Source organism: Stenella coeruleoalba, assembly GCF_951394435.1.
Source record: "Stenella coeruleoalba genome assembly, chromosome: 1".
NCBI classification, from domain to species: Eukaryota; Metazoa; Chordata; class Mammalia; order Artiodactyla; family Delphinidae; genus Stenella; species Stenella coeruleoalba.
The window spans coordinates 51,918,317-51,944,286 of record NC_137169.1 but is presented as its reverse complement, the minus strand read 5'-3'; the positions used below and the strand labels follow the sequence as shown (position 1 = coordinate 51,944,286).

At 37.5% G+C, this 25,970-nt stretch overlaps 1 protein-coding gene across 7 annotated transcripts in view; it reads right to left on the bottom strand.

Annotated features, from left to right (window-relative positions):
• NFIA (nuclear factor I A) overlaps positions 1-25,970 on the bottom strand; it is a gene marked incomplete at its 3' end in the record, with an annotated part of 398,017 nt that overhangs the window by 205,893 nt on the left and 166,154 nt on the right. For all 7 annotated transcript variants that reach the window (XM_079919085.1, XM_079919086.1, XM_079919088.1 and 4 more), the window contains one exon: positions 1,703-1,768. In XM_079919085.1, coding sequence (XP_079775211.1) covers positions 1,703-1,768 — 66 coding nt within the window. The remainder of the gene's footprint in view (positions 1-1,702; positions 1,769-25,970) is intronic.

Here is a 25,970-nt window from a genome sequence, read left to right as displayed (position 1 = left end):
TCTTAAAGGTGAAAGTAAAATGAATATCTCTGGACACAACTTCAGGCAGATTATATAGAGATATAATGTACGAAGAAAACGAAACTATAAGGCATCATCTATAAGTCAAGTGGGAAATAAAGAATGAAACTAATCTATAAATATCGCTCTTTAAAATGTCAACAAAAAATAAGATGTAGCTGTTTATGACACTAAAAACAAGCCTTCAGAGCTCTCTCGCGCGCTCTCTCTCTCTCTCTCTTTAATGCCTGCTGTGAAAAGATGACTTTGATAAGGAAAATACCACCAAAATACCAGGTTGAGGAGAGGAATAGTCAGATAGTGTATATTTAATATGGGAGCCCAACAATGTTATAGAGAATTTCCCAGGCTTGGGAAATGAAACGAATCCTGAGAAATCAGTGATAGGATATTCAGTGTGGTAAACTCAATCCTCCACCCCACAAAACTGACATAATTCAGTTTACCTATCTATTCCAAAAGATCAGATGGAGATCAAAACGGAAAAATAGATAGAACAACAAAAAGAAGAGAGTCAGGAGGAATGAGGTCATTCTAAGTAAGTGAAAAACAATGTATGGTAGAACTATACTGACTAGAAAAATAATACAAGGAATACTGAACAACAGCCAGCTTTTTTAGTGTAAAGTCTATGAAAGATACTATGGTAAGTATGTTATACACATTATCTTATTTAATTCTTCAACATGTCAATACAACTATTACCGTACCACTTCAAAGATGAGGAATAAATCAATACTCTGGGAGGGTAAATAACCTATTCAACATTACAAAGGCAGGAAGAAGTAGAGGCAGACTTTGAACACAGGTCTGACACCACAGCCTGAGCTTTTAGCCTCCGTGCCGTATTCCCCTCAAAGGTCCCTCAAGGTCAAGTTCCCATCAGAGTCTTCAGCTCTCTCACCAGGGAAGATCACTTTGGAATTTTATGAGATGATATCTATGAAAGTGTATAATACAACGTTTAGCATGTCATGGGTATCACGAGTTTACTTCTTGATTTTTGTTGAAACTGATGGCTTTACTCAATCTTAAATTCTAACCTATGACAACCTTTTTCGTCCTTGGAGTGCATATACCACACAGTTAGTATTTTAGTGGATACTATTATATTCATATATAAAGTGTGTATTCTAGGTTAGTCAGGTTTCTGCCACGGAAAGTTTATATATTTATGCAACTGATGAGTTTAATTCTGTCACGTATCCTTAGTGTTTTATTTTAGACAATTTGAAGTGAAAAATCCTTCAAAGGCAGAGATGATTTTCTTAAAGCAATTAGCAAAGGCTTTGAAAAGGCCTCAAAAATACTTGTCAGTCAATAAACTTAAATCACTAGTGAAGAAGATTGTGGGTCACTTGCCACCTTAAAAGGAACTGAAATGAAAAGGCGTTGGCGCCTCACTTACGCTGTAAAAGATCCTGATCTGGTAAATCAACACCGCCTCTCACAGTAATCAACTTTCTTGGGAACTAAGGTTCTTAGGAGTACCCTGATAGGGTTTGTGGCTGAGGGGAAGGGTTTGGGGAGGCTAGAGTGGCCCAGAAAACTCCTTGAGTCCTCAAGATGGTTCCTACCGTGGGCTGCCCATAGGGGCAGACCTCAAAAGCCTTGTACTTGGTTGGCTGCTGGCTACCATGGACTCTCAGAGCAGCAGTCAAGAGTCCCAAAGTAAACTTACCATTTTCTGGCTGGTCCTTAATGTCAGCGTCACTTGGCTGGCTGGGACTTTCAGATTGACTTGAATCTGAAAAACATAAAAATACAGCCAAAAATTACAGGGTCTGTGAAGGAAAGTGGATCAGAGGTGCCAGACTTTCTCAAAAGGTTCAGCATGGAAACTAGGAATGAGAACGTTACAGAAGTGACATGAGGATCGAAAAAAGAAGAGAGAAAAGACAGGGGGTGAAAAGCAGCAGAGGCCGCAGCCCGTGCCTTCAGAGATGACTCTCGGTTCTGTTGCCACCTCCAGTGGCGCTTGGCTTGCGCCAGATCATAACTTGAAACTCTTCAGAAACCATCCTCTTACAGAGACACCATTTCCAAACTGCTCTTCTCCATTATTTATACACTAGAGTCTGATAAAGACTTCATCCTTCATTACACACATCTGAAGCTTGATTCAGAACATAATAAAGTGTCAAAACATATTTTGAAGCTGGTATATAAAAGCAACCCAAACAACAGAAACAAGTTCTGTTGATATTTAGCTCTGTATTACAGCAACAGACTATGCAGACTAACACCATTAAATACTAGAATCCTAATATTCTAGTGCATTTACTTAAAATAACAGGATCACTCAAAGATATCTTTCTCCCCCACTTTATAAGTATTATTTTCCTCTCGTACTGCTGCATTTGGGAGATCCTAACAGGCCCTGTGAGCAAAAACAGGTTCCTGCACACCTTTATTGGATCCCATTTATTTTTTATTTTAAAAACACAATCATTTTCAAATGAAAAAATGTGATTCAATCAAATTAACTTCTAAATGAGATAATTTAAAATAAAGTAATATTTAATTTTAAGATGAGATAAAATTAAGTTAGATCAAAAAATTTCACAGAATTAGAAGTAGGAATACTTATGATACATTTTGGGGGGAAAGGAGAAAAAAGGCAAAATATGTCAAGGAGAGAGTTTTTTATGTAAAGCATTTTCTGAGACTTGAAACAATATATAACATTATCAAAAAACAAGCAAAAAAAAGTTTCAGAAAAATCTCTGTATCTGTGGAAAGCCTGGATCTGAACTTTACCTTGACTTCACAGGGTTAGAATGGGCTGCCTGAAATTTGACCACATTTCAGCAAGAAGTTCAATGCAAGATCCAAAAGGTCATGACACTTAACTGTGATTAAATTGAAAATATTAATTCTATTTCAACAGAGTTACAGTTTTAGCATTCTCTTTCTTGGAGATACTGCAAAAGGTAGCAGCACTACTAGTGACCCTAGGTCGAGAGAAGCACTAAGTTATTACTTTAAGAAAGGCCCCCTGCTTTTAGGCAAATGAAGATTTTAATTATTGGGAAGTACTATTTTTTAAATGTCTATTTAAAAATTTTCAGATGCTCTTAACCTGGTAACTAGAGAAAAAATTCTAGATTGATTCAAAGGTTCAAATAGCAAATGATGTGAAAATTTGAATTTTTATTTGCTGGCAAAGTGATAGCTTTTATCATAATGTAACAATAGCCATAGTGAAGACACAAACAAAAAGCATTACAGGTCAGAAAACTTTAGACAAATTCTTCAAAATGAACCACAAAGTTAAATACAAAATCTGCACTGAAAATTGGAATACAATTTATATCGGATTACATTTGAAATTTTAACTCCATAAATTAACATTATTTTTATAGCAAATGATTTAAAAACACCGCAGGACTACCTTCTCTTTTTCTAAGGGAATATCCTGTAATTTCGTCATTAAAAATTACAAATTCAACATTCTTAGAAGTAATTCAGCATGTTTTAGGAGAAAGGCATACCTTCATTATTTTTGTACTAGAAAATTTTAAACCATTAATATCCACTATTAAAATTAAAGAAAATATCTGTTTGTCTTAGGGAAAGTTAAAATTCTTCCTGATCATGTCCCAGAATAGATACATAAAATTTTGCCAAATAGAACATTTTCTTTGGAATAAGACTGGCAAACCTAACTTTCTATATGATAGCTTAGCCAATATTCTTTTTCTTGATGTAATATCTTTACGATTAATCACTTTACAAAAAGAAAAATATTTTTTATCTCAATTAATTTAAATATACCCTAGCCAATTACTTCTCTGATATTTAACTATTAATACTAAGCTAAGGTAAAAAAATGAGTGATTCAAACAATTGTTTTAATAATCTAAAAGTGGACTCCTTTGTCCTTTTAAATTTTCTTTTACGTTTGTCACCCTATATTTATAGAAAGGTAGCATAATTATAGAAAACATGAACAGCAACAAAAGATGGCAATAGATACGTTCAAAGAAAGTTTAAAATTCCAAGCCACAGAAAAAGAAGCAAACAAACAGCAAATGACTGAGTGGCAGGAAAACAGCTCAGAGTTGGTCTGAAAGGGGCCGCAGCACTCTTGTGAAAGCTCAGATACAAACACTGGAGAAGGCATCTAGCCAAATTGAAAACGGAATTTAATTTCTCCACTTTTATTCAAAAGCTGGGGATACTGTTCTCCACCGGAGGACTGCATACTAAAATACACCATCTTGGTAATGGATAGGGAAGGCCAAAGATCTACAAGAAAAGTTAAATGATCTAAAGACTTAGGTAATTATTTTCTACCATGGGCTGTTGAATGCCGTTTCTATTTTGAACCAACAAGGAACAAAATTACCCAGTGCTGGTGCAATTCTATGCTGAGAACGCATGGATACTTTCTCTGGTATTGCAAAAGGTCACCAATGCTGTTAAGTATGGAGCCGACCAGATAACCAGAATTATAAATTAATTTCTACCCATACATAATTGATACAAATGAAAGATCTCTTTCTTAAGCATTTGCATTAAAACACTATCACGAAGGTTAGCAACTAATTTACTTTTCTGTTTTAAATACTTGGTAGAGACTTGTCAGAAGCCAAGGTAACTTTATGTCTTACTTTTGGGGACAATTATCACATGGTCTTTTGATTCCCACCACCTGAAATAATTAGAGGCCCCAGAAAAAAAAGAACCACCTGCATAGAATTGGGTGCCCTTGCTGTATCTGAGTCTCCCACAGCAGTGACTTCCTCTGGTTCCCTGGTTGAAAGCCAGAAAATTTGTATATTACAATGAAGAGAATATAATTTAAAATGTGTTTAAATGATGGAGTTGGAAATGCTATTGTGAGGAAGTATATTAGGATTATCAGTTTTTTTTCCATCTAGGGATTTGTTTTTTGTTTAAGGAACCTTAGACTTCAACCTAACCTAAAAGAAAAGCAATTTTTCTTCTGGTTTGTAAAAAATTTATGAGCAGAAATTTAAACCTAAAATTGACAGGGTTTTCATATAGGAGGCTGGATTGAGACCTCTTAATTGAACTGGCAGTCATCTACCTATGCATTTTTATGGCGCCTACAGCTATATTGCTGGAGTACTCAGACAAAGATATTTCACTATCAATATAATCACTAGGGAAAGGAATAAAATAAATCCTAATGCCTGCACACTAGCCTCTGCTTCCATAAGCATGTGCACTGCAGGAACAGAAACCTTGTACTGGGTTTGCTACTTATGCATGGATCCAGTCCCCCTAACCTCATTTCTGCTCCCCTTCAACCTGGAACCTCAGAGAATACTCCTTTTGGTCTGGTGAAGAGTGACAAAAGCATGTCAATATGGTAAAACTGGTCAGGCAAAAATATAGACATCGCTTCCACGTATTTTCTGTTCTCTAGGCGTGATGCAAAGATGGAATGTTGTTAAATCTTCCTTGTGCTCGACCCAGAATTAAACTTTTCCTCTCTGATTCCTCTTTTATTGGCCATACATCTCTTACAATGTGACTTACATTATGTTGCACTACGGTACTCTTCAATGATCTCCTATGAGAATTTGAGCTCCGTAAGAAAAGAATTCCTTTCTTCCTCTAGTCTTACCCCCTAGTACCTTCCAAGGGTACCTGGTCCAGCTAAGGATTTGTTAACCGCTGAACTAAAGAGATGAATTTTCACTTGTTGTTCAGCTTTCTAATGCTGAACCACTGCCAGTGACTGAAAATATACTAAATTCACACCTAAAAGCAGATTGGGACTTATGAAATGAAAAAGGAGGGTAAAAAAGGTCTTTATTTCTGCTTCATATCTCCCTTCGTGGGACCTGGCAAGGAAGAGAGAGACACATCCCTCTGGCTCGTGAGCAGGAAATCTTGCACAGCGTTTAGAAGTTGCAGACAATCACCTCCTCTGATCCCCTGGCCGACACACCCACAAGAGGCTCCTTAGAATAGTAAGAGCTGAGAGTGGTGTCTGACACATAAAAGGCCCCCCAGAAATGTGTGCAGGCTAAAATGATGGATGGCAGAAATATTTCACACATTCAAAAAAACACAAAGATAAGAGAAAGCTGCCATATTCTGATGCCCGAAGAGGGACTCAAAATCCTAACAACTGCTGTTGTGAACAGCTGATAAAAGAAGAGCAGCCACGCAGTGGTGGGGAACCCTTCCCACCCCGAAACAAACCAATGTAATTCCTATTCAGTCAACATGATATCAACAAAAGTCTATGGACCATGAAAGTACAAATTCAGGTTCCAGGGGAAAAATAATTTCACCTAAGTTCAACCTCCCTACATGCATACTGATTTGGTTAAGGATGAAGCTTGAAAAGTCTTTGTTAGAATTTTGTGTCCAGTTTTAAATCTCCCAAATTAAAAGGTGATACGAAGAAATCAGAAGGCATCCAGAAACAAAGACGAGTTAGTCAAGTGAAAGAAAGTGAAAATGCCGCCAAAAAGAGATGAAGTTGTTCTTCATAGTGTGAAAAAGAAAAGGCAAAGTTAGGAATGAATACTTTCCTGCAAATAAATGAAGCGTCAGGAACATTCCTGAGGTAAAAGACAATAAGGAATAGGGTGATTATACTCTGAATATAATAAATACCCCCTAGGACTGTAGCACTTAAAGATTTTTAAAATTTAGGTAGATTCTTTTTTTTCTTACAGAGGTTTGGGAAGATGAGTAGTTTGCGAAAGGGTCAAGCCAAAGAATCCAAGATTCATTTTTCTACATCCATGATGTTATAGAAATCTACTTCTGATTAGTAGTATAAGGCTTAGAATTACTCTATTTTGATCATTCAGTACCGTAAGATGTTTATTACAGTAAGGAAATCTAGAAAAATGGCTATAATAGTCACATTTTGCTTATTAGTCTCTCTCATAGCTGTAGTTATAAAAGAAATATTATTGTAGTACTTTATAAACTTTAGGAACATTGTCTATTTTTTCCAGTATCACCATGACCTTAAAGACTGAGGTGTGAGGAAATATTTTAAAAACCTTTGAGGTGTAGAATGTCCCTTCACAGGTGCACATATGTATATACAATCTGGGGCTTACGAGTAAAACTGATGAATACAATACCATCCACTACATATAACAGTATCCATCATGGTCTGGCAAAGAACAAACAGAATTTTGTAATACTATCATTAAATCTGGACCACCAAAAATCTTCAGTTATCATCAGCATTTTCAGAGAATGGATAAATCCTTTAAGCTCAGTAAACAATCAAACCAATATTTAATGGTAATGAATGCATATGACTGTGGCCTACTTAATGAAAAACAAATACACAATAACCTGGTTTTTAAAACAAATTATGAGGTGAGTCACACCATAAAAGTTTTCTTATCTTTGAAAATGGAAACACTCCATGGTTCCTTAAATGGGAAGTCTTATCTTTACTGTATTTAAAATACAAAATTTGATCTGTGTAACTTTCCCAGTAAGCTAGAATTGCATGTGTCATGATAACCGCAGTAATCAAGGTATGCACAGCAAATCCTTCTTCACCAGAAGGGAGGTGGGGAGATGGGGCAGAAGGAAAACCCTAATTCCAAAAGGACCAGGCTAGTTTGTACACGTTGGCCCTTGAATCCTCTAATCCGAATCCGAGCGGGAAGGCTGTGTTCACGCAGCAGAGACTTGGAAGGGCTCCACCAGACCACCCCGGGGGCTGCCAGCTGCTCGGGAGATCCACCCCTTAGCCACTCCCGGGTTTGGCATTTTCGGGGTCGGAACTTAAAAGCATTATATAATCTAGATGACTACCATTTTCTTTCTTAAAACTTTTTTTTTACATGCCTTTCGGAAGAAGAATTTGTGAAATATTAAATTTGCAGGAATTAGATTTTTTGGCATTAATGCTGGTATTCAAGGCCCATCTGTTTAGTCAGGGCTGTTTCTGATGATGAGACTGTTTAGGTTGAAGAGTGATTCAACTGTCTTATCACCTACTCATAAACGTGTTATTTGGCTACATGCAGAGGGAGGTTGTGGAATGATACACAGTTTTAACACGTTGAGAAAAAAGTAAAATGGTCTCACCATTGTTGTGTTATGACACTGAGGGGGAATCATTTCTAAGCTTTGAAAATTACAAATTCAGTCACTCTGAAAGTAAAGACCAAATGACTCAATCTTTAAACCTTCAGTCTTCGCATGAGGCTGATTTCCAGTCATCATCGGGTTTTTCAGCAAAGTTATAAGTGAAGTCAATGGCAAGAATGTGGTGATTATAAAAGATATGTAAGCACGATACTCTGAATAAATTTATAATTTCTCGTATTTTCTTTGACAAGGGTCTCTGACTAAAATAAACTAAAACTGACATAACCACTTTGAATTTTGTTTTTCTCATAACAGGGGCTGTGTTAACACGTGATGGTGATCTGTTGATCAATTCAGAACTCACATTAGTGAGTCAACCTGGTTACCTACCCACTCATGAGTAAACAAAGACCTGCCTAAAAAGCCATGAGTATAACATTATTGCATATCAGAATTGTGCTCAATTTCCCCTTTTGAGTCACTTTTTTCACAAACAAAATTAATTATAACAGTAAGTCCTTGGGGTTCTTAGAAGAAAATATACTTGAAGATGACTTATGTAGTCAATCTATACAACTGGAAGTAGAAAAACTCCCTGTATACTTTCATACTATAAAAACAAATGTGTCAAATGAAAATGATGCATAATTTAGTTATAGTCTATACACATTATTTTCATGTGTCTGGATATCTGTAAAAAATTTCATTAAAATAATAAAATGATCTCTGTTGAGGATAATCATGGCTATTTAAGTTCAGTTAGTATTCTAAGGATTAACTTTTTTTGCATTCATATTTCACTATTGAAAGAAGTATGAAAAGGTACAAAGATGGAATCCTAAAAAAATCTGAGCTATATAATTTAACTCTGGATCTCGTATTTTTTTCACCTGTAAAATGGGAACACTAATGACTATTTTGCCTAATTTAATAGAGTTGTTGTGTGGATCAAATAAAATAATGCAAGAAGACCTGATTTTGAAACTGTAAGGTCCCCCAAAAAGAAATGTACTTTTACCTCTGCAATATAAATCTTCCCATCCATATACATTTTTTGTTTCTTTTAAAAAAATCAACCCCAGCCCACACATGACATGATTCTGGTAGAAAACATCAGCATCACAGCCCTGGTTTTAAAGTAAAGGTTCTTAATTCCAATATACTGGGAAAGAGATTATCTCTGATAATGGAAATTTAAATCTCAGCTTGCCGTTGTTTATTCCAGACAGACATTTGTGTGTTAAGTCTGTTTATCAGGCAACACTTTGTCTAAGCCAGGAAGTAGTCAGTCTTTGTAACAAGATGTATGCAAATGAATTTCCCATGAGTCTCCACAGCAAATTGTAGTAAGAAAAAAAAATTCCTTGTTACTTTACCAGCAAGAAGCTACCTCAAAAGTAGACTAGAGACAGAGAACTATGAGCTAGACTATGTTGATGAGTTTAAATGAATCCTAAATATGTGCTCACAGTCTGTTGCTCTTTATTCTAAGCAGACTTGGTTCCTTACATCTGTTTATCAGACAACACTCTGTCTGGCTTTGTAACCTGTGTGAAAATCAACGGTGACCATAATCCCATGAAATAACCTCTTGGAGGCAAAACTCCAAACCTCCCAACACTTTAAGGACCCCCACCAATAGACGTTCCTATGAAACCTTTGAAACTTTTAAAAAATACATCCAACTCTAACTTTTGCTCACCTTCTATCTTAACTTTTCTACACTCATTGAATTCCCTAAAGGCACGATAGCCTCAGGACAGAATGGTGAATTTTACCATACAATTTGGACTGATAAATAAAAAATTTGCTAACATGCCCTATCTAATGATCAAGACCAGGGAGGTTTTTTTTTAATATACTTTTTTCTATCGTAATAGTAAAATGTTTATTCTTTTATTCTATTACTAAAGTATCTATCCCGGGATCCTCTTTTTTTTTTTAATCCTAATATAACTGACTCTTTTAAAAAAACTAAACATGAAGAGTTGAAAAGTGTATTTCTTTTTATTTTTCTTGTTGGTTTTCTATAGGGTTTGAAAATCTTACCAAAGGCATCAAATTGGTTGAGCTTGTCTTCCTAGACAAAATAAACACTTTAGGACTCTACTTGTTTGTATTCTCCTCAGTGGTGCTGTATGCATCAGCAGCTAAAAACAAAGAAACTTTTTAGCTGCTCAGACAAAATGCAGAAGCTTCCCAAACAAGGAGGCAAGGGAGGGGGCATGGGTTGAGGGGACGGTAGGGGTGGAGAAGTGTGCAGAAAGTCTGACAGTCCATTCAATATAGGGATGATGGCTATAATGCATCCAGGGTCCCCTTGCTAATTAAATATGCATTGGCACAGTTTTGATCGATGCAAGCCATGGATCAGATGACACACCTGCAAAATCTTGAGCCCAGAGCTCCCAGGAAAAGGGAAAATACAGTCTTGTCTCCTTATCTTTGTTTTCAAAGGCTCTCAATTTCTGTGCTTAGATATCTAATTTAATTCTCTCACCCCTCAGCAAACTGGATTAGGGAAGTCAATACTGCCTTTGTGCATCGACAGGAAAACACAGCTTTCCTTTTATTCAATTTAGCTATGACCTTTATACAAAGATAATGACAACTGTCTAAAAGTAAGGTGAAGGCCTCAAGAAGAAGACCCCCTGAGCGAAGGCTCCCATGGAATTTTGGATGACAAGGTAGTGGGGTTTACTGGGACATTTTCCTGCTTGGAAAGGAAAAAAGGAGGAAAGGGAATTAAGAATTGGTGGGGGGTGGGAAGGGAAGGGTTGGGACACAGGGAGAAAGCATGGTGGAAGAGATTTCAATCCACTGACTAAACGACCAAAGTCTCACAAATCAAATCACTGGACCGTGTCATATCCATAACCAGAGAATAATGCTGTCAAAGAAGATGATGAGAAGGGCATAGTAACAATTTGCCTAAAAAATGCAGACGCCTTAATGAGAAGGCTGAAGATTCTGCGGTTGGGTAAATCAGGAAGTTTGGGTTTTCTTGTTTCTTTCTTCCTTTCCTTTCTTTTTCCCCCCTTGAAGCTTTTGAGAAAACAGGACTATCAGTGTGTTTGTGAGTCCTAACACCAGCGATAGCTAGAGATTTTTGGAGAAGCCTGGGATTCTGCAGTGCTCCAATGTTCAGACCACGACTACTAACCAAAGGGGAAAATGATACTGGAAGAGTCTCCTGAAAAAGCACTGCTTCCTTTTAACTTCCTTGTCTTTGGGCTTACTTGTTCCATTCATTAATTCAGGCATTCATCAATGCATCTACTATGAGCCTTTCCCCCTGCGTACGTGGTGCTAAAAATTTTAAAAAGCAAGGTCTCTGCTCTCAAGGATCTCTCAGTCAATCGGAATAACGATAATAAAATTAAGGTTCTGTGGCATCCCCTCTTGATTAAGTCCTGTCCTCTAGTGAAGTTAATGTACAGCAACATGTTATCGTGCACATTTGTAATGGCTTTTATTCTCTTACCATTCGCAATCAGTACTGTACCACTAAGTGTAGCCTTGTAACAGAATTTACAGTAGCCTGGATGCTAACTGTTGGTGGGAATGGATGGCTGGGATTAACTTTTCTAGTAAGATATAGAGAGGTTTAGGCAGAGTCCTTTCAAGTGAAAGATGAAGGTATATTACTGCAGAGTTAGCATTGTTGGGAATGGTGTAAAAAATCAAAATGGTTTTTAAAAATCAGGTTTATTCCCCCTTAGAAAGAATTTCATAGACAATATTCCTAATCAGGCCTGGTGTACTCCCTTTAACAGAAATGGCTGTTTAACAAAGGTAGCTGTGGTACACTGAAAAAGGCAGAGGACTTGGTATTAGAAAACCTGAGTTTGGGTCCCTTCTTGGCCATTTATATTCGCTTTGTGGAACTGGGCAAGCCCCTTTACTTCTCTGAATTTCAATTTACTCATCTTCCAAATGCCTGACTTTCAAGTTTATGAGAACTGAATGGCATGATTTAAAATGCCTTGTAAATTATAGCAGCTATAACTCTAACTGTACACTGCATACGTTTGCTAATGTATAGAAACTGGTTAAAGAATCACATTGACTACTTACTTTTATTTCTTGTCTCATTATTTTATTTATTTATTTATTTTTTTTTTTTTTGCGGCACGCGGGCCTCTCACCGCTGTGGTCTCTACCGTTGCAGAGCACAGGCTCTGGACACGCAGGCTCAGCGGCCATGGCTCACGGGCCTAGCCGCTCCGCGGCATGTGGGATCTTCCCGGACCGGGGCATGAACCCGTGTCCCCTGCCTTGGCAGGCGGACTCCCAACCACTGCGCCACCAGGGAAGCCCTGGTCTCATTATTTTTACTGCACAGAGCATGGTATCTAGAACATATACGTACTAACAGATATTTGTTGAAATGGAATTGAAGAGGGTGAAAGAATTGCTCTTTCAGGGCCATGAAATACAATAGGGCCTATCTTGAGAGATGTCAACAGATGTTTGGGGGTAAATTTTCTGGCTTTGGGGAGACTGCATGACTGGATGGTGGTATATCCCATGTGGTGAGAACAGACCTTATGGGACTCATAGGCTTGGCTTTCTGGCCCTAGACTCAGGACCAGAATGAGGGGGGTTAGGCACCCGTAAAGGTTGTTTCCAGCCCTAGAGTTCTAATTTGAAACAGATCATTAGCTTCTGGTTGCATTCAAGGTTGGGACCCACATTTCATCAAAAGGGACTGGGTGATATTAGCTGCTGATCATAAGTACAACTAGAAATAACATGAGTTCAATAATCATTATAAGTCAGACGATCTCTTCTTTACCTTATAAATGATGACAAATACCCTACTATGAATTGCAAATGTTTATCTTCAGTGACTTGGCCAGTCCTGACTACAGGAGCCAATAAACAGTGTTTTCTTTTTATTTCTCAACCCATTATGTAATTCAGAACACCAGGAAACTTTTTGTTTCACGAGCTACCGTATAAGGTATCCTTGAAGAATTTAGCCTAGGTCTTAGGTCTTAGACTAGTATTGAGGACAATACTTTCTCAAAAACACTTTAGATATACCTTCTCATATATACAGTCAACCACTGACAACGCAGGTTTGAATTGTGCGGGTTCACTGTATAAGCAGATTTTTTTCTATAGTAAAAGTTATATGAGGATTTTTGACTGTGTGTAGGGTTGGCGCCCATAATCCCTGTGTTGTTATAATATGTAATGTAAAATATATATTTTTTTAATAATGTGTTTTCAGTTTCCACATTGACAATAACTTTTCCCTAACAACTTGGTTTCTAGACTTTTAACAAATATGCATGAAAACAGGGAGCTATCATTTGGTCAACCAAAAACTTGTCCTCAGACTCCCACAGCATCATAACAAAGTTCAAGTGATAGCTGATTCTCTAGAAATTCACCCAAGCATTTTGCAAGTGGAAATAATCATATATGTTTTGCTTCTATGTCTTTATGATAGATAAAATGATTTAAATGTACTGAATCATTTCACTTTTAGGAGTTTCCATTTGGATTCTATCATGGCTTTCTCCCTGACATATGCAGTGCTAAGTTATTTAAAATTAATTGCAGTACAATATTTTAAAATTTCTTCACATGGTGCTAATCTCAAGTGCTTTGGATGTTTGAACCACACTTGGAAGCCATCAAGTTCTGTGTATCTTTATACCATGGAGCAGTTAAACATGCTAAAAAGATTAGTCAGTGAACTTTAATCTATAACCAAAACTATACTAAATTATAAAATTTCAAAAATGTGTGAGTTGATACAAATGAGAAAACTGCAAACACCCTACATAAAAAGAAAAAAACGAACCTAGATAATTAAAACACATGAATTTACTTACGTAGCTTTGAATCCAGAAAAGCTTTCAGAAATTCACCACAGATCATGGGGTCCTACCCACATAAACCCAGTTAGGTGCCAGTTGAGCTTATGTGCTTTCACCTTCATCTGAAGTTCATTTTATCTGTCATTTTTATTTTCATTTTAGGATGCAATGTACATTCTTTTCTGTGGTTATGTTGAAGGAGGGATAAGTATTTTCCATTTCAGTAACTCAGTATGGATGAGTAATTTGCTTAGTAATAATCCTAAAATTAAACTGTCTTCCATACAATGTCTAGTAATAGTTTACATAGGATTAGGCAAATGAACTATCTTCGGGATGTGCTTTAAAAAAAAAAGTTTCGGGCTTCCCTGGTGGCGCAGTGGTTGAGAGTCCGCCTGCCGATGCAGGGGACACGGGTTCGTGCCCCGGTCCGGGAAGATCCCACATGCCGTGGAGCGGCTGGGCCCGTGAGCCATGGCTGCTGAGTCTGCGTGTCCGGAGCCTGTGCTCCGCAACAGGAGAGGCCACAACAGTGAGAGGCCCGCATACCGCAAAAAAAAAAAGAAAGTTTCTTATTTGCCACCTGGATTTATTTTGATTTAAAAAAAAATCATGTTTTCTGTAAAGTTTCTAATAGAGGTGCTATCTTCAACACCTGCTCCTGATCAAAAAGTCTAAGTGGGTGACTGGAACTTCATTCTGATTCACTTTTCAAGAACCATTGTCACTTTAAAAAATGACTAATAATTAGTGATTCCTAGAGGAAGAAGCTTATTTCAGTTCATCAAACATTTAGCACCTACTGTGTGCAAGGCATTGTGAGCTTTTATTCAGTTCTGAGGTAGCTCATAATGTTGACTAAGAATTCCATTCATTCAACTCTGGATGGTTTATTAAAGTGTATATTACTTGTTTTTTAAGTGTAGCTATTCCCCCCAACCCCCCAATCTCCACCAGTGGTGGTAACATGAAGTGTTTCTGAGCACACTTTCCTAAGTCTATTAGGGGAGGAGAGAGGAGGTGGAGATTTCTACAAATAGGAAATGGTTTATCTGTTTGTTCTCTATTTAACAAAAATGACAAATCTCTGGGTTCCATGGTTTTTTCAATTTTTTGGTCATGGTGGAAGCCTACAGACAAGAGGAAGCTGGAGCACCAGCGTATAGAACAAAATCGAGTAGTTCTACCTGCCAATCATACCCCATTATTACCCCAACTCACCCCTACACCCTATCCCTGCTGAGCTTCCTGAAGCAATGTTTAACCCCCTGCAGCATTCACACAGCCAAGGCCCAAACCTGGGGTTCAGAGTGATTTCAATATCACCTCTGTCTTTTCAGATTTACAATATTAAGGTAAGCAAAGAACGGGACTTCCCTGGTGGTTAAGAATCCACCTGCCAATGCAGGGGACACGGGTTCGAGTCCTGGTCCGGAAAGATCCCACATGTCGTGGAGCAGCTAAGCCCGTGCACCACAACTACTGAGCCTGTGCTCCTAGAGCCCATGCTCCGCAACAAGAGAAGCCACTACAATGAGAAGCACACACACCGCAACGAAGAGTAGCCCCTGCTCGCCACAACTAGAGAAAGTCTGCACGCAGCAACGAAAACCCAACACAGCCATGAATAAAAAATAAATAAATAAATAAGAAAGATAAGCAAAGAATAAAAGGTGACTAAATCATTTTTGGTTGAAATGGCTCAGTGGCCCTTCTAAACTGTCCTATTTTATTTTTTGGTTACTAGAATAAAAAGATTAAAAACAAATTATAAGTGGGGAAGAAAAAGAAGAAATAGTAAAAAGAAAACAAATCGCAGTAACAAAGCAAGTGGCATCTTTGAACAGGGGTCAGAAATAGCAGCTCTTCAAATGAGACAGGAAATCTTATTTGCAACAGATCTGGGGAAAGTTACAAGAAAAAAAATCAGAGTTTATTCAGGAATTAAAGGTGACATAATACCTGCATGGTGTCTCTCAATTATCAGGTTTGTATTGGGGGATGGTTGGAACAATAGCAGAGCTTAACATGGGAATGCTGTAAAAGAAGGGATGAAGGCCTCCGTTATTTCCTTTAAGTCTGGCTACCACCTCCAAAAACAGCACAGAATTTCATAATTCTTTTCCATTTAGTAAATTTGGGGCAATAATTTCTTGTTATATTTATCCAAATGATCTCCAAAAAAAAAAAAATCACTGGGCTGGTTTTCATTTTCCATCTTTATTCTATACTTTAGCAACTCATCTAACAATTTAATGATTTCCTTTTCTCCTCTAAATGGATGTCCTGTAGAAAGGGGAAATTTTCTAAAGTCTTAGTCAACAGAGTCTTAAGTTTTTATCATACAAAACAGCCTCACATCACACTATTGTAGTCACATGTTCTCCCACCTGGTCTTAAAATCAGAAAGCACTTTGTTTTAATGCCGCCATGTTGGTATTGTCCTGACATGCTTAGACTTCAAAGGGGAAGACTTTGAACAAACCTATTTGGAAGGAATTTCATAAAAAACATTAGGCAAAAAGACTATTTTAAATTCACAGGAAGAGTGTAACATCTCACCAGCAGTAGATAGGGAAATGAATTATTCAAAATTGTATACAAACCCTGACGTCATCGTGAATAGAGGCAGGCTCTAAGGAACTTTACTGAGAAAAGCTGGTATTTACACAGTGATTGGAAGCAAAAAATAAAAAACCAAAATAAGAAAATCTTTTTTTTCTTTTGCCACATAAAGAAAATCTGCTACACTGCTTTTCATAACCCCACCTAAACTCCCTACTGTGGCGCTCTCAAAGCACGACCTCTGGATTTCCGTAAGGAAAGTATAGCACAACATTAAGAAGTCCCAAGACTCTTCGAGAAGAAATTCATGCAGAACATCAAATGTTACTCAACATTTTCAAGGAACCATGATATGTCAAACAGACCACATGATGCAAGTACATTTAAATATAAGTTTCTATTTCTGTTTAAAAATAAAAAAGATCAGAAATCTGAATCTGGAAAAGCAAAATCTCTTGCAGGTTTAGAAAGCATATACAAAACCTGGCAAAAGAAAACACTGTTCACTGCCACCATCTGCTTTCTGGCACAGAGGAAACTTTTACTAACAGCAACATTTTCTTACATTAGAAAATCCACTAATTAGTTTTGTTGTAATAAGAAAAATAACCTTTGCGTGGAAGGCAGATTGCCAGCTCGCTTTTTTTTGTTGGCTGCACCTTGCAGCAGGCCTGTAACATTTCCATGTGAAGTTCACCTCTGAGTTCCCCTCTCCTGGAGTACTTTATTATTCCCTGTTTGGTCTAAAGAAAGTATTCACAAATGAGAGATCAAAAGTGAGAGCAACAGAGAGGAAAAGCTTTAAGGTATTTGGGTTAATATCCAAAAAAAGAACACCAGGTTCAGAATCAGGAAATCTGGGATCCAGAATCGATTGTTAAAAGCTCCGTAAACCTGGGTCTCATTTTTCTCATCTTTAGGGCTATTAAAGTAAATGAGCTCTAGCTTTCCCCTAAAATTCCTAAATTCTTGTAGTCTAAATCATTTTTTCCTAAAAATTGTACGTCCCAAGAAACTAGTGATTGCAAAAGAGTAAGTGGAACTTCAAGTGTCACTGATAAATCTGAAATAATTGAAAAAATGTTGACATATGCTGATTAAAATATTACAAATCTAGCAACCGAGGAAATGGAAACTCAACTGAAATTGCTTAATAATATACTCTCATCATTTAGTCAGCATATCATTCCACAGATAAAACCAACAAATATGGATCAAGCAACTACTGTGTGCCCAGCACTCTTGTGAGCCCTGGAGACAGAGCCATGAACAAGAGGCTCACAAGCTCTGGGCTCCCAACACCTAGGTTCCAGGAAGCCTGCAGGCCTGGGAGCTGCCGGGCATCCTCTGCAGAATCACCCGCCGCAAGTCCGCGCGCTGCCCTGGACAGGACGGCACCAACGGGGAGAGAAAATGTGTGTGTGCTCACCACACTGCAAGATCTGCTTGCAAGTTCCTTGAGAAAAGAAAATAAATGGGTACAAATACTTTCCGAGAAATTTTACGGAAAACAGACATCATGTCTTTAGAAGCAAAGCAAAGCAGAACACTGAAAGGGCACACAGCCCCCTGTGAAAGATGTCTCAGGCTTACATTGTTCAAACTGGCCCTCTGCCTTGACTGAACGAATTCCCTTAGTTAAAAAAAACTCACCACTTCCATTTTCTTGATTTTTTTTCTGTAGGCTCAAACTTAGCTACATTTAAAACACAAAACTGCAACGCAGGATGACCTATTGCAAACTCAAATGTTCCCCTGCCTGAGGAATGAGGGACAGACTATCGCAAAGTTGATTAACCCACTGGTATTGCACAGCCCAGCCCACACTACTATTCTCAACTGTATGGCAGCCACACGTTGATGACCAGGCCAAGTGCCCATTGGGTTTATTAACCCTCAGCTGCCATTAAAATACAGTAATTAAAACTCTAACATTTTATCCAAAGCTTCCTGTCGAATATCTGAAAAGATTTCAGTCAATTTATAGAGTTCTGTCTTTGCTTTTACCCTCTGTTTTTGTCAACACCCACTTAGGCACAGAAAGTAATTGCCTTCTTTTCCGATGCCGGTTAGTCACATTTATACAGCACAGATCCCTGTCCTGAATTTAGAAGATAATTCAGTGTAGAAGAGGATGAAGATAGGATCCTTTCCCTTCCTCCTGGCAGAATTAATCCCTCCTTCCTCTGGCTTCCTACAGCCTGGTTACTAAGAACAGGGCTCAGCTTCTATTTCATTTCTCTGTGTGTATAATCCCCACCTGCCCTACCAACAAGTTGCAAGCCCTTGAGGGCACACGTTTAAAGAAAGGCTTGCACACAGTAAAGGCTCAATAAGTGACCTTGAATAGAGGAATAGAGGGGAGAGGCTAGTCTGGGCAAGACTTTTAAGCAAGGGTTATCCCAGAGACAGTCTATAGATTTTTCTATCTCCTAGCAGAAATAAAGTACAGTTAGAAAACATGCAGGGTTTTTCAATTAAGGCTAAAATTCCTGAAATGGCTACATATAAGGGAAAGACTTCCCCCTCTCTATCAGAGATGGGCAAATGGCTTGTCTAGTGCCCACGATAACCTTATCAGATAATTTAATATTCGAAACATAAACAAACAAAAAGTTAGAATTTAAAAGGGAAGCAGATTACTCAAATCATGAGACAATTCTGACAATTATTTGCAAATATACTGGGACCAGAGTCTTTAAAAACATTTCCTATTATCTGTAGTAGGAAGAGTAAGGCTAAGCTTACAAATTTTGTTTAATGTAAATCTTTTAGGTTCCTACTATAGAAAATTCCTGCAGTATGTGAGAGGCTTCTGCATTTCTGATTTCATAATTAAAGACTCCTTGATATGTATCGCAGAGCAAGAACACTTTACTAAGTATGTGAAGGAGTGACATAACCATGTTTGGACTGGTGTATCAGTAAAGCTTCTCTCAGTAAGAGAAGAGTAATTACAGTTAAAAAAAAAAGACATCGAAAGTTTCATTTAGATAATCGAAAATAAGATGTTAAAATTCCTTTTTGGTTTTCATTCTAGCATGCATTTCAGAAGACCAATATTGAAACTGTGTTGAAAATGTTAGGCTGAAGACCAATTCTGATAGGAATTATGGCCAGTTTGACACACCCTATTTATCTTTGGCTTGATGTAGACATAAGTTCAGATACTCTTCAATTCTTTTTTTAAAACCTGGCCTGAAGTTGAGAATGTGGTTTCTAAAATTAGCCAAAAGTTCTGAAAATGGCTTATTTTCTATATATTAGCCTTTTATCAGGCACTATTTATTAACAGACTATATTTAGAATATCCATAAAGTGATGTGATCTTGTACAGATGATAAAACAATATAATGCAGACTTTCAAGGCAGGTAAGGACGTATGATAAAGGATGATAAACTAAGAATAAAGATTAAGGAAGTAGTATTCACATTAACACAATGAGAGAAAAAAAATTAAAAGCTTCACTTAGAAGCTAAGTAAAAAATGGAAAATTCATGACCTGGGACAGTTTTTTTTTAACCTCCGCGCGCTACGCTTATATTGCTACAGAAATTGATGATTAGTTAGCTAATCTTGGGCAGCACAGACAGACAAATTTCTGTCACATTCCACGCCCAATCTATTCTTCTTCTCTCATCTCTCTGGGAAACTGAGGTAAAATTCTGCTAAGGATATTGGATTTCTCTCTGGCTGAATAAAGGAACTGACCTTGAAAAACATAAATACAAAGAAATTAATTCTTTGCAAATTTGCTAAAATAGGTGTATTATAATTTAAAAAAATAACTGGTACTCCCTTAATTACAATGCTTGAATGCAGCTCTAAAGTTGGAAGGTTTTATTTTATTTACCAAATTTATAAAAACGGCGCATCTTTTTTTCTCAAGCCTTGAGGTTCTCTTCCCAGGCTAGAATAAGATCACACACAGTCACACGCAAGTTTACAAACAGCGACTTGTTAACCCTTCCTTCTTGACCAAAAAATAAAACGCACAAAAAAAGTGGAGTCTGGGTTCACAGAGTTCTTCTTTTCTGGTTTAAATTTAATAACACTTAGGAATTAAAAGGTATGCTCGGTATCTATAGGGCCAGCAATACTTCCTGCTGGGCTTAAACCTGGCTTTCCTGGGGGCAGAGAAGCCACAGCCCATCAGTTCATGTAGGAAGCTTGAGTCCCAAATGAAAAATCGACTTCCAAAAGATCTGGGTTACCAAAACTAAGCAACAAAGTACCACAGTTTCCATTTTTGTGTGCTATGGAAACTCCGTGACAGTAAGAAGCCTGCCATCCAACGTGGGGTGAAAAAAGAGACACCTTTTTGCTCACTCCAGCAACTGTCAGTCAGGTCCCAAGATGACTCAAGATCAAAAGCTTCCACCAGAACCAGAACCTTAGTGGGGGTCTGTACCCACTATGGAATACCATAAAAATCTACTTTTAAAAGGATCCGAGCCTCCTGAAGTAGCACTCCTTTCATGTGACCACATTTCAAATGGTTTACTCATCACAGTAAGAACTGAAATACATATGGCATGTCTCCTTGGTCTGTTTCCTTTATTATTCGTGTGGTTTCATCTTTCTAAATTCGGACTTCTGCCCCATCCTAGAAGGTGAGGAGAATGTAATGCATAATGCAAAAGTATTTAAAGCAAATCATATGATATCTGTACTTGATAATTTTTCATGGCTTTATACCAAAGAATCACCGCATATGGAAGCTTAAACATTTTTTAAATGCTAGAACACGGAGCCTTCCTTTCAAACAATTCAAAGCAAGGGGTATATTGCTGACACAGCAACACTGTGGTCTCCGAGAGACTGTGGGAAATGTCAAATCTATGGTCCTGGGGGTGATTGGTGGATGGTTTTGTGGTGTGTATGGTGTTTTGTTTTGTTTTGTGTGTGCTTTTGCTTTTCTCTTTTGAGTCTCTGACAGAAACAGAGCTCCACAAACTTTCTGGCGACCTCCCAGGAAAACAGAAGGAAGCTGTATCCTGCACTTCCCCTGGGATCTAATGAAATATACAGCCTCTGGGCTTCTTTCAATTTGGACTTTCAGATTGCTAAGCCAGTGGAAAGGGGATCCTAGCTGTCACAAACGTCACATGCTCGGGGTCACCTGCTGCTCGGGGGTTCTCATGCCAGTTGTTGACATAATAAGCACCCCTTACACTTTAATTACAATTCACAGTGTGCAAACTATGCAATCTGCTTTAAGGCAGCCTGTCTTTTAAACCAACACTAAAATTCTATTACTAATATGGCGATGAAATGTAGCAGGGGAAGGGTGTGTCCAGATGACTAACTATATGCAGATATCTGCCATTTGAGGACGATACAGGCAACATTTGCCAAGAGATAAAATGGTGTTGCTGCCCTTAATTCTGGGACATGGGACTTTATTCTAATTCTGCTCTGAGATTCCTATGAGTGGACCACAAAAATGAAATACAGTATGTTTCGCGTGTAGCATTTTTACATTTGTGTAACTACTATGTATTTTCTTTCCACATGGGGGCTTAGCTATTCTGTGTAATATCTTGCCTATCCAACAGGGCTGATCGACTGTTAAAGGACAAGGAATTTTTACTCCCCCCCCCCGCCACCATATCTTCCCCTCTAAACCTAGGGCAGTGCTAGAAACGTTTAACACATGCTTCTACAGTTGTGTTGACTCTCTATGGTTTGCTAGATCCTTGTATTTTGCTAACTACAGACCCATGTAAGCTATATTCTTGAAATCAAAGCATGAAAGGTTATTTTAAAGCAGAGCCCATTTAAAATAATATGACAATGCAGGGAGCTGTTTAAAAAGTGCTAACACATAATTATAGTCTACAGTTTTCTCCAGAAACAACAGTGGAAATTAGTTATAATTATATTACACAGAACTACTATAAACATAGGTGGGCTAACCTTTGAATGAACTGTCCCAGCGCTCTGGGAATTACAATCTCACTTTCAGTGCCACAAATGACGTAATTGATACACTTGAAATAAAGCCATGCAAAGTACTTTTATACTTAAAAAGTCTGACTCAAACACCTTAGCTGAGCTACAAGTAGGCCTCACTGCAGAACACCACCAAACCACCACCAGCAACAACAAACTAGTAAAAAAAAAAAAAAAAAAAAAAAACCCAGAAAACAAACTTACAAAAATAGTAAGTAGATATTTTAAAAAATAGTAATAATGCCTGCACTTGCTTTAATAAAGGATGAATCTCAATTACAAATGCCATCCAGATAGATCAAATTAGCCAACAATTATTCCTTGCTTTTTTTGGTGCCAGGCAATACTAGATGACAGGACAGACAACAGCAACAATGAAAGACAAAGAGTTTACCTTATTTAGGTATGGTTAATCTAACACTGGAAGCAGATGCATCTTCCACCGTTCTTTCAAAAACAGCAGTTTCCTTGGTAAAACTCTCAGTCCTTTGGCTATTGGGTTTTGTCTTCAAGAAGACAGACACACAGCTATTTTATTTTCTTCCTTATTTGAACACTTGAAGTCGTCACCTGGCTCTCTGCCACCCCTAGGTAAGCCCTCTGATGTCCAATAGTGTAACAGTCCCCATCTGTAAGCGCATCCGTCCTCCGGAGACAGGAGGGGCTCTGAGAAACACAATTTCCCCAGGGGCCTCAGCATTAAGCTACCCCCTAGCCTCTGTCCTCACGCTCCAACTCTGGTACCAGCAATCTGTGCCATGTTCTCCAAAAGGTAAACTCCACCTTAAGTGTTCAGTCAAGTACCCTGGCTCGTCTGGAACTGGAGATACTGATGTGCTTTTCCTTACCTGCTTCCCGAGAATGAAATTCTGGCCCTGAAATCCAGGTTAGCACCTGGAACCCTGCTACCTGATGACAGACTTCTCTGATGCTAACCACCTGCCTGGATTAGTGTCACCTGTCCAGGGACTCTATTTCTTGGTTCTGCCCAATTCTGGGGACTCTCACCTTCTGCCAGTTAGACCTCCATGTTGTCCACTGATCCACTAAGCTACCACCCAAAATCAGGAACATCTTCTGGCTGGATTGATTTTTTTTTTTTATGGAACTGACCGACCTCAGCATATCAACTTTCACATCATAATTTCGGGTCTTGGCCCTTTACAAGTCTCGTAGCCCAACATATGAACCCTATCTGCCAATTCCCTCTAATTTCCCTTGTTAGGAAAACAAAACAAAACAAAACACCAGAACATCTCTAAATCTCTGAAAAGTATATGAATAAGAAATAGAGTAGAGGCATTCCTATCCAATACTCTTGGGGCTAGTAGTCGGTCGGTTAGTTTAAAAAAATGGATAATTTTTTATGAAACATATACACCTCAAGCATTTTAACTGTAAAAACATGTACATTTGTTGGCCAGTCTTTTTATACAGGGATAAGGCCTTAACTTTAATGTTTGTTAACTGCAGCATCTTTCTTACATAAACCACACCTATAAAGCATCATGTAAGATTTCCAGGTTCTGTGTTTTTTTTTCAGTACAGGTTGAATCTAAACATACTTCTAAAATAATCTGAGCACAGGATCCTTTCATATTTTTACAAATTTCCCTTTACAGTTGAGACAGCTCACCCACACTTAATCTGACAGAATTTTTTGTAACTCACCTTTAATGAGACTTTTCAAAGCACTGGCTTATTTTCATAGAAATAAAACTTTCTTTTTTATTTTGAGGTTGTATGTCATCAGATCACATAAATTTAATTAAATTATGTTACAAAAATATCAATAATACTAGTATAAACAGGTCTGAGAATAACACAACTTTTGGTAAGCACACAACTAGTAAAAACAAAATTGCTAGCTTGTGCTAGCAGGTAACTATTGGCCATTAGTATTCAGCATACTCCAGGCATCAGTTAGTATGTTACAAAGAAGAGAAAAAGTCTTAGTCAGTCTTGAAAGCTGGTTAATACAGAGCTTCTAAGGTGAGGGTCTGCGCAATGAAAATAAAATTCAAATAGTCATCGAGTGGATATTATGAGAAGCCACTGATGCTTGATGCATAATGCTTGATGGTGGGACACAAGATTGAAGAAGATATCTTTTCCAGCATTCATACGAGAATTTAATTTCTAATAACGTAAGAAATAACTAGAACTTCTCAGAGCTACTGTATTTAAAATGGTAGCTGAATTGATACCTCTATCTACCTGCTATAGGAAACAATATTTAAATTCATCTGACTGTATTTAAAGAATATAAATAATTACACAGCTTAGCTCCTGATATAGTATTTTCAAATTCTAAACTTCATTTACATTTTTGTTATTTTGTACAACTATCAGTATATCATTACTTCTGTTGATTTAAATTTGTAATTGGTGAAACGTTTTTTTAAAAATTATAGACATAAGTTGGCTTGACAATTGAAAATCACATAGATAATACTGTCATTGTTTAGAATGTTTTACTATTTTCAGGTTAATATAACTATCACTTTTCATGTGATTGTACTTAAGATCAATTGTTCAGGAACAAAAAGCCTTAATTTCAACCTTCTGCTTATTATCAGTTAACTTATTATCAGTTTCAAGATCAATATATTACTTAATTATATTCATATATGATGATGATGATGGTGATGGAAACAGCAAACATTTACCAACTGCCTGAAAATAATAAGAATGGCCAACACTGTGAGCTAAGTTATTTACATTCATGTAACTTTCCCAGCCGCTTCTGCAAAGTAAATATTATTGTCCTTATTCCAGGTTGAGGAAACTGAGAGAGCATTAAGAGAAAAATGTGGATCTCAAAAACACATTGACCCCAAGCTTAGGCTTTATCACTTCAACAAGGGGTGTGTGTGTGTGTGTGTGTGTGTGTGTGTGTGTGTGTGTGTGTGTGTGTGTGTGTGTGTGTGTGTGTGTGTGTATTTAAAGTAAACCAGAGATCACAGACTTTCCTTTCCAGTGAAATTTTTATTTGTACAGATGTGTGTGTACATGTTGGAGTGCACACATATGCATGCATGCACACACACACACACACACACACACACACACACACTCTTTAGTTAAATCAATTTCATATGCAAAAGAAAGTGAGCCAGGGTTAAGTTATTAAAAGAAGCCTTTGAAGCAAGGAGCGATGATGTGTGAAAGACATACCACAAAAGTTTATTTGAACAAAGGACAAGCACAGAGGGATGGAACAAAAGTGAAAATAAGGGAAATGAAAGCTCTCCATCTTTTCCATCCTTTCTCTGTTGTGTATGGATTTCTCATATATAGAAAAGACATTAAGAGATGTCTGGAATTTATGGAATATCCAAAAGTAAAATAGGTTTCATCAATCTATAGTTCAGATGAACCAAATCCACACAGATTTTCAATGAGTTTTTCTATATGAAACACAATTATATTATTCTCTAGCAGGGTCCATAATTTTAAAGATAATTCCTTACTTGCAAGAAAAAAATTTCAAGGTAAGATTTTATAAAATATTTGTAAAATATGTTTTTCAATGGCAT